This window comes from Macaca fascicularis, chromosome 2 (genome assembly GCF_037993035.2).
Source record: "Macaca fascicularis isolate 582-1 chromosome 2, T2T-MFA8v1.1".
Classification (NCBI taxonomy): domain Eukaryota; kingdom Metazoa; phylum Chordata; class Mammalia; order Primates; family Cercopithecidae; genus Macaca; species Macaca fascicularis.
Genome location: NC_088376.1, coordinates 170,125,247 through 170,137,776, shown reverse-complemented (window position 1 = coordinate 170,137,776; position 12,530 = coordinate 170,125,247). Strand labels below are relative to the sequence as shown.

The following is a 12,530-nucleotide window of genomic DNA, read 5'->3' as shown; positions in this document are numbered from 1 at the left end:
TAATATGTGCTTCCTCCCCAGGAACTAATTTTAAATCCCTGAATAGCTCTATAACTATGGATAAGAAATTACGGGGCATGCACAGGATATTTCTTAAAGAATATAATAAAAAACAAATCAGAAAATTGCCTCTGTGAAGGTGGAATAGGCTCTTAATACCTATTTGTGTTTGAAATCATTACCACTAAGCCCTGAAGTGTCTAATGTCTAACTTCATGTAATACTTCATGCAACACTGGTTCACAAGCAAAGATAAGCACCCTTAAACAGTTCTGAATATAAAAATCACAGAAAAGAAATATATAGAGTCCAGCTGATACAAACAGTGCAAGGCCCCAGCAGTCTTGTGTGGGCCTCATGGGAGGCAGGCACCTTCTGCTTCTGCTCTCATGCCCTTATCCCACTGCACTGCGCTGAAGCTATCTGCAGAAGCGCTGCCTTTCCAGAAGACCCTGAGCTCCCTGAAGACCAAGTCATGTCTTTATGCAGTTGTACCCTCAGGCTCAGCACACCAGACATTCTTAACCGTTCCTGAATGAGCAGATGGACATGATGAAGAGCATAAATGACTGAGGTCCAATTCACCTGTTTATCTTCTTTCTCCAATGATACAGTTTTGCTCTTACAACAAAAGCAGCAAATGGAACTACAGTTTGAGTACATCCCAATTTAGCCCCACTGCGGCTGCTGGACATCACATTTTAAAGAAAAGTGACCTGAATATACACTTTTACTCATAACGACAACGGAAAAAGTAAAGGAACATAATTTTTGCAATATACCTACCTAGTACCTTGAGCTTCCAGATGTTTAAGCCGGTTGCTTTTAAGAAGTTTGTTACCCAGAAAAATGGCCTGAGCCTTGAGTTTTTTGCTCCTGCACCATACAACTGCCATCTGGATTTCTTCAGAAAGTTGTGTGAAGGACTCAGCCTCTCGGAATCTTTGCACAAAACCTTTGGCATGAGGAGCTCCTATCACTTTCTCAGAAGAATACTTGGTTGTCTTTAATCTGGATTGAGAACATTTAAAATCAAAGTTGGTCTCCTGAAACGTGAAAACATGAGAAAAATATATTGGACATGTTACCGGCGTGTAATTATATGACAACAGGGAAAGTTAGCTTATAATCAAAATTTAAAAATTAGAATTATCAGTCCCTAAATGCTTGAAGTGATGGATACCCCATTTACCCTGTGATTATTATGCACTGTATGCCTGTAACAAAATATCTTATGTACCCCATAAATATATATGCCTGCTACGTACCCACAAAAACTAAAAATTAAAAAAATAACTTGTCAGTCTTCAAGGAAATTTTTTTGCTCAATAAGCTTTCCTTATGTCTTTAAAAACTGAATTTTTCTCCACTGCTCCAAATACAAGTTGTTTTGTTCCCCCTCTGTACCAGGACAGGTCCCATCTGCAGCTGAGTTAGACTGACATAGGAAAGCTAACATAAATATTCTAACACACATATCTCACATACACAACAATAAAACCCCACATGATTAAATACTGGTCAAAGCCTAATTGCAGAGGGTTGGGGATCACTGGAAGGCCCCTCTCCTCTATACCAACAGAATATCACAATTCGTTTTTCACTTATTTCCATATCCTGAGCAAACCTCCTCAATTTAGAAATGTTTCTGAAACCAGGGAAAATATGGGGCCCTGCAGAGCGCCCAGCAGAATAAGACCATTAATCAGTTAATGCCTGCTGAATATCTGTTAAAAATGCTCAACCGAGCAACACTTCCAATTCTACTTCAACCATCTCTGACAAGGCAACTTTACTTCTTCAACCCCTTCTTTCTATACCAAGTCACATTTGGATTTTACTAACGTTTACTATTTCTTTATGAAAATATGCTGCCTACGAGATGATCTGCTCTATCATTCATTCAAAGCTTACCTTCTTCCAAATTTCTTACACTCAAAAGGCACTTTTATAGAAGTAGAAAAAGTTTTAACATAAATATTCTATGTTTGGTGACCCATGTCAATAGTTTATGTTTGGTGATCAACAGAAGTAGTTTACTTTAAAAGCTAAGCAAGTTAGTGCTATTTGCTAAAAATATAGTAGCAATTAGTCTTGAATAAGAGGGATCCTGACCCACCAACTTCAAAGCCAGTCACCTACAAACAGGGGCACAAGCTGCAGAAGTTTCAAGGCTCACAAAGCACCGCAGTTCTTGAGATACTGTTGAAAAACTATTCTGGGGACTGGTGAATGGTAAAGAAGACAGACTATGAAATCATACTGCCTGCATTCAAATCGCAGCTCTGCCATTTATTCACTATGTGGCCAAGTTTCTTGGCCTTTCTATGCCTCAATTTCCCCATCTGAAATATGAAAATGGTAATAAGCATGCCCACCTCACAGAGCTTTTGTGATATAATTATATGACTTCGTGCATATAAAAGCACTTAGAACAATGCCTGGCACAGAAAGTATTACTCCTCACTCTGAATTCATGAATTAGACAGAACATCAATGGAAGCTGGAGTCCTTAGAGTTCAAGAAAGTATGCTTAAGAATTCTTAAATAAAAGAAGTAAACTAACCCATAAAAAATATCACAAGTAAAGACATTTTGCAAAGACAGGGTTAAAAACAAAAAGTCAAGTTACTGAGTAAAACAGTAATGCTGATGTACTTATATGCTGCTAGGTCCAGAACAAACAGAATTTACAGACATCAATCAATCATGTTAAAACTTGAACCTCAACAAGAGTAAAGGAATAGCTTCATGACAAAACGATGAGGATGATGACCAAAATGACAGTAGCTAATAACATCTAACTCCAATTAAATGCTTACCATGCCCCAGACTGCCGAACGCTTTACATGCATTAAAACTAGCACAACCCTATGAGGCACATATTACTATTACAAAATAGAGGAACGGAGAGATCAGGAAACTCACAGAAGGTCACACAGCTAGTACCAAAGCCAGGATTCAAACCAACCATCTGACTGCAAAGCCGATACTCTTAAGCTGCAGTACAATCCATACTTAACAACAGATCTTACAGTTACTTTAAAATTCTAGAGAAACTCCTACTAAAATATTTCGACAACTAAGAAGGCACTAAGCTTAGAGCTGGGGATAAAATGAGAAGATTCAATCTCTGCCCTTGGTAAAAGGCATCCTCTACAAATTAGCAGAAATCATAAGCTAAATTTAATGAAGCCAGACAAACCTGAGTAGCTTTGTGTTTCAGCTGGTTGCAGAAAGCCCTCACATCAAATTCTGATGACTTTTCTGTGGAGGTGGAAAAATTGCAGATACAAAACCTTAGGCATACTATTTTCAAATCTACAACAAATTCTTAAGTGCATGACATTTCTTGCCAAATTACCACAAAATAAATAAAGGAATAAAGCAAGCAAATAACTAGGAAGCAATTACAGGAACAAATAAAGTACTCAAGCATAGAAAGCACAGGTATTATCATACGTCTCTATAGATAATCAATGTAAGTCAAAATTAAGACGTGAGATGTTGAATTTTCTTCTATGCAATGCCTATTACTTTCAAAAGGTTTCCTTTTATTTTTTTTGTTTGTTTGTTTTACTAGAGTATGTGCTGTATCAAAGCAAATTACCTTTGAAGACTCTCTTATTCTTTACTGGCTGTCCAAGATCCACTTTATTCTGTACATTGATCTTTATTTGTTTAGCTTTTTTGGAAATTCCAAGTAAGGTTTCCTCACTGGCTTTTGGTGACTGCTCATTCATTAAAAACAGTTTATTTAGCAATTTAGTTACTCCTTTAGCTGCAAAAGCTGTAGACATTTTTTTCTTAAAGGCTTCAAAATATGGCTGTCCTAAAAATTCAGTGATATCAGAAGGGAAGGTAAAATCTTTGAAGTAAGGCATTGGTTGAATCCTAGAGACCTCTTGAAGCAATCCAAACAAAGGCTCATATAACAAAATCAACCTTTTTAAAACACCTTTATAGAGAACCCTAGAGAAAGAAATAGGAGCTCATTAATTAACCAGTAATTACAATTTGCAGATTACATAATAAACTGCAAGACTGAAAGCTGAAAATAAAGGGCTATCAAGGTCCTCCAGTACAGATAAAAAATACTATGGTGCACACTTGCAAACAGCCAGATTAGTCCATCCCAACAGAAAAATCCAAGTATAAAATGTTACTCAAAAAACTGTAGGATAGTCTACCAGGAAAAAAATATATATATTCAAAAAGTACTACATGGAGAAATGTACAAAAGGATGCATATCAAAGTCTTAAGTGTAGGAGATGTTGAGATTTTAGGCAAATTTCAGGTTCTTCACATTTTTCTTTTTAAATTTCTTAAAACAGGCATGTATTATAATCAGCAAAAATTAGAGCTATTTTCATTACAGAAAAGAGTATCAAAGGTTTAGCATTTTAAAATAATGATTAGTAATCAGTTACCTCTGATTCTCTGAGTAGAATAATTATAATCATAATAAAACAATAGGAAATAGTATTTGAGATATCCAGGTTAAGATATCAAAGCAAAGTTTTCAATCTCTAAACACAAACACTTTTTTTCTTTTCCCCATCCAATGTTTTCTTATATTCTTATTAGAGCTAATAATCTTAATTGCTTGAAATGGCCCAAAACAGGCCTTCTTACAGATACGGACAAATTCTAATTATCCATCAGATCAGTTTCAAAATATGTGCTGAGAGACATGCAAAAGAAATGTCTCTTAGTTAGCAAATATTACCAGCATACATCAACCAAATATGCTCAAAAAAGCAGTGGTGTTTGAGATGGAAGAAAGGAGGCTAGTACATAAGTCAAAAACTGCATTTATCATTGCCATTAAAAATTAGAAACCAAGTGACAGAAAGAATCAAGTGATATAGCCAGCCCAGGAATAGCATCATTTTAAATGGCCTGTTGTAATATGACTACTGCTAACAATTTTTTATTACTGCAATTCCCTGTCGTAGGCATTAATTTTTTTAATGTTCAATAAAAGCCCACTGATGTTTCACTACAACCTACCATGACCCAGATTTCAATGTGACACCAGTCACTCCCAATTTTTTTAGTTGTTCAGTGTTGGGCTGATCTCGTGGATTGAGATACAAAGCCTACTCCTTTGACATAGCCATTAGCACTCAGCTTCCCAATCCCCAAAAAACTCTGATCAAATCAAGACAGAGAATACCTGCACCTCCCGTAACCCCATAGGAAAATAAGTTTGAAAAGTACTAATAAGAAATCTAGGCTGAAAAGAGATGAGAAAGAAATGAAGGATGTCAGAGGTGTGTACATACCATAATCTGCTCACCAGCCCAACCATCACAAGGTTTAAAATAATGAACTCTTGCAAACCTAGATGTTTCACAGTCAAACTGGAAAATCAATTTAAGGTAGAAAACAAAATCAAAGTAATGTGGGTTTTGTAAGTTACAATCATGAATTAAGAAATATATTGGAAGTAAAGAGAATTTTCTTAAAGGTATTAAAGCCTTAAAACACGTTCTATTTAAGAATTTAAATCTTTAAAATATGGTAATAAACACTCTGCTAGAGCTCCCATTATTAAATTTAGTTCTTAAAGTTTAGTTTCTAAGATTAAGAATTTCTAGCTGTCAATGCTCTTAGGATAATACATGCTGAACAGTTGACAGGCAGTCTCCGGCAATGGCTGCATCAGGCAATTCCTGAGAAAAGAAGGCCAAGAAGCGAAGGTTAAGAATTCCTGTAGACTGTAACTCCTACAGAGTGTTAGCTTTCAAATAAAAATACTGTCAAAAATATCCAAACAATTCCAATTCAAACGAAGGTGTATTTAAGATATTCCAGGATACAGAAATGTTTTGCAGCAGCAGTCCAACAAGCGAAGTAACAACTTGCAGGCTCCCAAAACCTTCATCAACACCAACTCCACCACTGGCTGACTGGGGACAACACACACTTTGGTAGTTAAGGGCTGATTTTCACTTGAAAAAAATAGAAAAAGTGATTACTTTCACTTTAAAAAAAAAGGTGTTTTTTTTTTACATTTACAAGTTAAAGGATATGACAAAGGACTGAAATAAAGAGATGCATAGAGCAAGGTATGGCAGAAGCACAGAGTTTCCACGTCCTCCCTGGGCAACCCTTCACATGTTCAGCTATCTGCAAGCTCCCTTTACTTTCATTTTTAAGTATAAAGCATTTCTATAGCAGTTTTCAAGTGAAGACTTGCTTTAAGTTCAATGTGAGATAAAGTTATGGGCAATAACAGCCCTCTGATGTTTTAATATAATCTACCATGACCCAGATTTCAACGTCACACCAGTCACTCCCACAGATCAATAACAGAAGAGTACCACAAACACCAGGTGCCCCATGTTAAAACAAATTTTATACAGCTGAGGTATAATTGGTTATATTCCAACACCAAGCATAGAGAAATCCAAAGGGAGATCACAAGACATTGAGTTCCCAGCCCACCACATCACAAAGCAACTGGATCACTTACTTGGAAGAAAACAACTCAAACAGGTCTTGAATTGAACCCTCCAAATTCATGTTTTTCAAACGCTTTAAACATTGCTCAACCTGAAAGAAGAAGAGCAGCTCAAATTCATGTGTATGTAATGCAGACAGGGTCACTGATTATGACCAGGAAAGCAAACAGTTCTAGATATTCAAAGAATGGAACTACGCTAAATATCACAGAATACCTTATTTTTTTTCAGGGTTGAGAAATCCAAAGTGCAAGCAATTGTTTCTGGTTACAAATTTGGAATTTATCCAGCCAAACACATTTTTAAAATCAGGTGACTCCTAAGAAATCAGTATATGCCACAATGAGCTTGATGTTATAAAGGGGACAAAAGCAAGTATAGGTTATTCTCAAGATTATAATTTTGCTGAGACAGCATGATTTTTATTTTTTTAGAGACAGAGTCTCACTCTGTCACCCAGGCTGCAGTGCAGTGGCGCGATCTCTGCTCATTGCAAGCTCTGCCTCCTGGGTTCACTCCATTCTCCTGCCTCAGCCTCCCAAGTAGCTGGGCCTACAGGTGCCCGCCACCACACCTGGCTAATTTTCTGTATTTTTAGTAGAGACAGGGTTTCACTGTGTTAGCCAGGATGGTCTCGATCTCCTGACCTTGTGATCCGCCTACCCTGGCCTCTCAAAGTGCTGGGATTATAGGCGTGAGCCACCGCACCCGGCCGACAACACAATTTTTAATAGTGAAACTATTAAAACAAGATAGCAAATTAACTACTAAATTTCAACAGTCTATAAAGTACCACAGAGATGAGGAAAATGATTGGCTTCAATCACTGAACAAATACATTCTTTGAGTAGATGAAGCTTGTCCTTATGTTCCTCTGCATCTTCTCTCTTCCTCCCTTCTCTCTCTTGAATTTTTTTCCCCTTTGTTTCCTTTTGAACCACAGTTCACTTACTATGTTTTCCAAGTGCTTTACCATCTTGGTTTGTCAATACCTCCCTCAAAGGATGGTGTCCACACTTGAAAACTGAAAAAGATAGGAGCTGACACCAAAGAATTCAAGGATTGTTCCCTCCATTGTTCTGAAAACCATTGTTAAAACAGAATCCATAACCTTGGTTCAATTTCTAGAAGCTCTGGCAAGATACTCTCATTGCCAGTATCAACGTCCATCCAAATTTTTTTATCTGTCTAGATGCAGTCCCATGCTGCGCTTTGTGTGGTATTCCTGAGACTACAGAATTCCTACAGCATTCTGTACAATGCATGGCTCTTACCTTTTTTTAAAAAAAAAATAAAAGATGCTATTGAGTGCTTACTGAACACTGTTCTAAGAACTGGATTATAGCGGTAAACAAAAGGGACAAAATACATTGCCCCTGTGGAGCTTACACTATAGCTGGGAGAGAAAGGCAGTCAACAAATGGCAGGTGGTGTTAAGTGCTATGAAGAAAAATAAGGCAGAGAGGAAGTGCTGAGAAGACTGCAATTTTAAATAGGGTCTGTTTTTATTTCAGCATTTAATTAAATATTTTACATGTCTTCCTATCTTTACTACTAGATTTTTAGCAACTAGAGATACAGAAGTTTCTAATACCATTTTATCTCCCAGCATGCCCTACATGTACTCCACAGAACAGGAATCAAAACTATTTTCTGTGTTCCACTTAGGGGAATATTTAGAGACAGGCCGATTCTAGTACTTACATGAAAGTTCTCTGTAAACTGTGAAATGTTAAGCAGTTGTAAGGCAGTAGAAGTGGTAATAGCAGCTGCAGCAGTAACATAAGCATAAAACATGTTTCCTACCTCAGGGATCACACAGAATATAAAATATATACACAAATAACTTTACCACAACACAGACTATATTAAATGCTATAAGAGAAGTACAAAGAGGAGGCCCAAATAGCTAAGAATCTTAAAAAAAAAAAAAAGCAACTTCAGTAATAATCAGAAAAACACAACTTAAAATGAGAGTACTATAACATAGATTATCACTGCCAGGACTTAGAGGATAGGAAGGCCTTTAACAGGCAGACATGGAAAGGCTGGGCATTCTAAACATATAGGACCAGGTAAGCAGACTCAGAAGTAGGAACACACACAGTGAGCATGCAGGTTTGTTAAGAGTACAGGTTGGCTGGAATATAATCTATCTGAACGTGAGAGAGAAGCCTGAACTAAGAAGACTGAAAAGGCCAGATCACAGATCTTGTAAGCCAAGCTAAGAAGTTTGGTCTTTTTTTTTTTTGTTTGAGACGGAGTCTTGCTCTCTCCCCCAGTCTGGAGTACAGTGGCATGATCTCAGGTCACTGCAAGCTCTGCCTTCCGGGTTCACGCCATTCTCCTGCCTCAGCCTCCCAAGTAGCTGGGACTACAGGCACTCGCCACCACGCCCAGCTAATTTTTTGCATTTTTTAGTAGAGACTGGTTTTCACCATGTTAGCCAGGATGGTCTCGATCTCCTGACCTCGTGATCCACCCACCTCGGTCTCCAAAGTGCTCGGATGAGAGGCGTGAGCCACCGTGCCGGCCAGAAGTTTGGTCTTTACTCAGGACACAATGGAGAACCACTAAAAATCAAAGTTGTATTTTCAGATGATTAACCTAGTTTTAATATTTAGAATATGCCAGAGCTTAGGAAAAGCTGAAAGAGAAACCATCAGTTACTACAATAAGACAACTAAAATTTGACGAGGTCTAAGAGGAAAATGGCAGCCAGAACTGAAGAGGGCACCAGATGCAGAGGAAGTTTTGTCTTACGGACCGCCTGGATGGGAGAGCTATATAAAAGAGAGAGACTAGAGAACAGCAAATTTTTATGACGGGGTGATTATTCACAACCCAGAAGCTGGAAGGAAAAATACATTCACTGGGAGGGTTAGCAAGCTTGCTTTTGGATTAAAAAGACTCCGAAAAAGATAAAAGCTACCCTAGAATGGAAAATTTAGGGAAAGACCATGATCCCAGATCTTTCATTGATGAAATCTTCACGCTGTTTGCTTTAAGTACGAGGGGTGGAAAACTAACTAGAAAGCATGCATCTATAAGGTTAGAGACTATGTCCATCTTTTTCACTACTCTATACACAGCACTAAGCAGAGTGCCTGGCACACAGAAAGTTCAAAAGTTGCAAGGTAGCCCTGTCACACAATGGATAGCCTTCTGAACTTCTAGAAAATACTTGCGGAATTAAGTGAATGAATGAATAAGCATATCAGGAAGCCAGCTTAAAAGAGGCTCTACTCTATGGTGTAGCCCCTGAGCTGGAGGGTCCAATTTTGTCTTAAGCTCCAGACATTACATGAAACCAGTTTACATCACAACTTGCTATGTATCCATTTACTCTAACATACCACCAATTAGATTATGTACCCCATAATAAGTAGACAAGTTTTTTTGTTGTTGTTGTTGTTGTTTTTGTATTTCAGCATTTTGATTATGCCCAGGGAACTGTTTCTTAATGTCCAACATTTTGTCTTGCTCAACTCACTTTCTCTTTGCACTGGGCAAAGGCACTGTTGTTATAGATTGTATATAATGAAGAAAATGTTTATTTGCCCATTAGAAATAAGACTGGGAAAGAATTAATCTAAATATACTTCTTTTCTAACAAAAATTACTTTCTGAAATGCTGAAATGCTTTCAGGAAAAAAAAGAAAGCGTACATGTAACTGTGGGCTATAGGCCTATAAAACACAAGTGATTTACTGAGATTTCCACAAGATTTCCATAAATAGCAAAATAGTAAGTGGCAGTGTGCTCTACATTTTCAAGTGAACAGGCTGGGTCTCATCTACCGGGCTTCCTCACCTGTTTGAGGGCCAAATGGGGTTTGTGGCGGCCCATTCTGTTGTGATTGCTGTAAAGGACGGCACATAACACATCTGTTTCTGCATCTAAGGTTTGGCTCTTCAGTGACAGTGTGACGAGATGGCATTCTTTAATTACAGCTGCAATGCAAAGGTCTGAAGCAGAAATATTTAATAAGATTTAGTACATATTTCTACATTAAGTATGTTATATTAAAAACACACTGAAAAAAAGCATCTTCCCTTAATTGTTTTAAAGGAATCAAAAACAAATGTAATCTGTCTCAACTGTAAGAACATAAGGATTCCAAGTATAAGAGAAGTTGAAAAATGGTAACAGATGATATAAAGTCCAGGAAATCATTAAGAGAACATCCGTTAAACAAGAAGTTGTATCTTTACATTGCATTTTATCATGGTTTAATAATCTTTCATATGAATACTTTGCTGTCAGTCATTTGGTGTACACTTACGCCTCATGTGTACACTTACGCCCCCACCTTGGAGGTGGGGCACATGTCACTACAAGTGTAATAATTCTCTAACTCCCCATGTTGCTATTCCCAAAAGCAAGACAGAATGAATAAATTCATAGTCTTCAAAATCAAGGCTTCTGTGTTTGGATATCACTTTAAGAGAGACACAAACATATTCAGAAAAGAAAAACCACCACAGTAACTGGAAATCGTATTATTTGATGAACGCCTGACTGAACAACCGGTGCTCATCAGCAGATGCTTCCTAGTCTGAAAATCTGTAGTAGTCCGTAAGATGTAGTTCATGTGATTTATGGCTCTAAAGGCAGCACTAGCATTCCAGGTGGAAGTAAAGGCTGGTTGCTACCTAACAAGAATTTTCTTACTGTCCCAACAACTATCTGAAGACAGAATGGGCTGCCTCGGGGATGGGTAGTGAGTTGGTGAATTTCCCATGCCTAATAGGAATTGTTAAAGAATTTCTGAATAGAGAAAGAGGGAAGATTAATCTGTCAAGTGTGTAGGACGGACAGATGGGATAATCTGTGAAGTGTGTAGGATGGATATATGGGAAAGGGGATGTGATGATCTAAATCAAGTTTTGTCCAATCCGCCTTATTGTGTTGTTCTGTTTTGTTTTAGGCTTTTTGCAGCTTAAAGTCATGGTTTTTAGTTTGTCTCTAGTGAAAACACGGATGAGGAAAGGGCTTCACCAGCCCAACCTGAAACAAAGAACCCATGACTGACTGTATTCTCCCACTTGGGCCCCCGAGCTACGTATTTAACATTAGTAACAGCTACCATTTGAATGTTCATTTACCATGCCAGGCAGTGTTCCAAATGCTTTCTCTACATTATCAACTCCTTCATCCCCCTAAAACAGTCCTATGAGGAAGGTACTACTTTTATCTCCATTTGAAAGTGAGATCAGTGAGGCACAGAAAGGTTCAGTAACTCCCTCAAGCTCCAGCAAAGGGTAGAGCTAGTATTCAAACCCAAACAACCTGGCTCCTGCGCCAGGCTCCTACCTACTATATGCCCTTCACCCTAACAAATACCATCCATTTAGGTGGTAAAACACTGTCGTTTACAGAGCACTGTCTCCTACATTACATCGTTAGATATTCCCGACGCCCCCGTGAGTAGGAGGAGGACTAGCTCCATTTCACAGATAAGCAGATAGCGGTCCGAAAAGATCGCAGTTTGAGTCCCAGTGCTTGGGTGACGTCAACCGCTTCTCGGGAGCAGGGGGCAGGAAAAAGACGGAAAGGGGAAACGGACGGAAGGGTAAACAAGACTCCCAAGACCCGGGTGAACAAGGGTTCCCAGGCAGCACTGTTCCCAGGCACCAGCTGAGTCCACCTCTCTCCGCCTCCTCAGCGCACGGCTGAGCCTTAGTCCTTCATCTCTCCAGCCAAGCCCTGCATTAGCACAGTTGGTTCAATGAACGACTGCTAAGCCAGAGGCCCTACGAGCTACACCAGTAAAGTGCTGGCACCGCTCGACCCCTACGTGCCCCGCGCCCTCTCCCAGCGTCCCCCGGGCCCGGGAAGTCCCGGTACCGCCCCCGCCACGTGCGCCGGCCCGGCCTGGCTGCCTCCTCCGGAAACGTTCCCCCATCCTCGCCCGGCGCCTCACTCACCAAGGGTCGCGCCGGGGTTCTGCACTGTCATTGCGGTGCGGCTCCCCGCCTTAGGAATTCTCACACGGTTCCAAGGTTCCGGGCCCGGCAGTAACGCAGCCATCTTGCGAGGCGGGTAGATCTAGGAAA

At 39.1% G+C, this 12,530-nt stretch overlaps 2 protein-coding genes across 6 annotated transcripts in view; one reads left to right on the top strand and one right to left on the bottom strand.

Moving 5' to 3' along the window:
- GTPBP8 (GTP binding protein 8) overlaps positions 1 to 10,891 on the top strand; it is a 27,572-nt gene extending 16,681 nt beyond the window's left edge. The window contains exon 5 of the transcript XR_012431706.1: positions 22 to 10,891. The gene's annotated coding sequence lies outside the window, so the exon portion shown is untranslated. The remainder of the gene's footprint in view (positions 1 to 21) is intronic.
- RMP64 (ribonuclease MRP subunit p64) overlaps positions 1 to 12,530 on the bottom strand; it is a 17,432-nt gene extending 4,902 nt beyond the window's left edge. Inside the window, exons 1-9 of one of the 5 annotated variants that reach the window (XM_074033456.1) lie at positions 12,402 to 12,530; positions 10,285 to 10,439; positions 8,958 to 9,044; positions 6,483 to 6,562; positions 5,827 to 5,958; positions 5,290 to 5,367; positions 3,611 to 3,972; positions 3,206 to 3,267; positions 787 to 1,046 (exon numbers count right to left, since the gene is read on the bottom strand). In XM_074033456.1, the coding sequence (XP_073889557.1) occupies positions 787 to 1,046; positions 3,206 to 3,267; positions 3,611 to 3,972; positions 5,290 to 5,367; positions 5,827 to 5,958; positions 6,483 to 6,532 (944 nt within the window). In that variant the 5' untranslated portion in view covers positions 6,533 to 6,562; positions 8,958 to 9,044; positions 10,285 to 10,439; positions 12,402 to 12,530. The remainder of the gene's footprint in view (positions 1 to 786; positions 1,047 to 3,205; positions 3,268 to 3,610; positions 3,973 to 5,289; positions 5,368 to 5,826; positions 5,959 to 6,482; positions 6,563 to 8,957; positions 9,045 to 10,284; positions 10,440 to 12,401) is intronic. The other 4 variants (XM_005548144.5, XR_012431704.1, XM_065539190.2 and 1 more) reach the window with 4 other exon arrangements.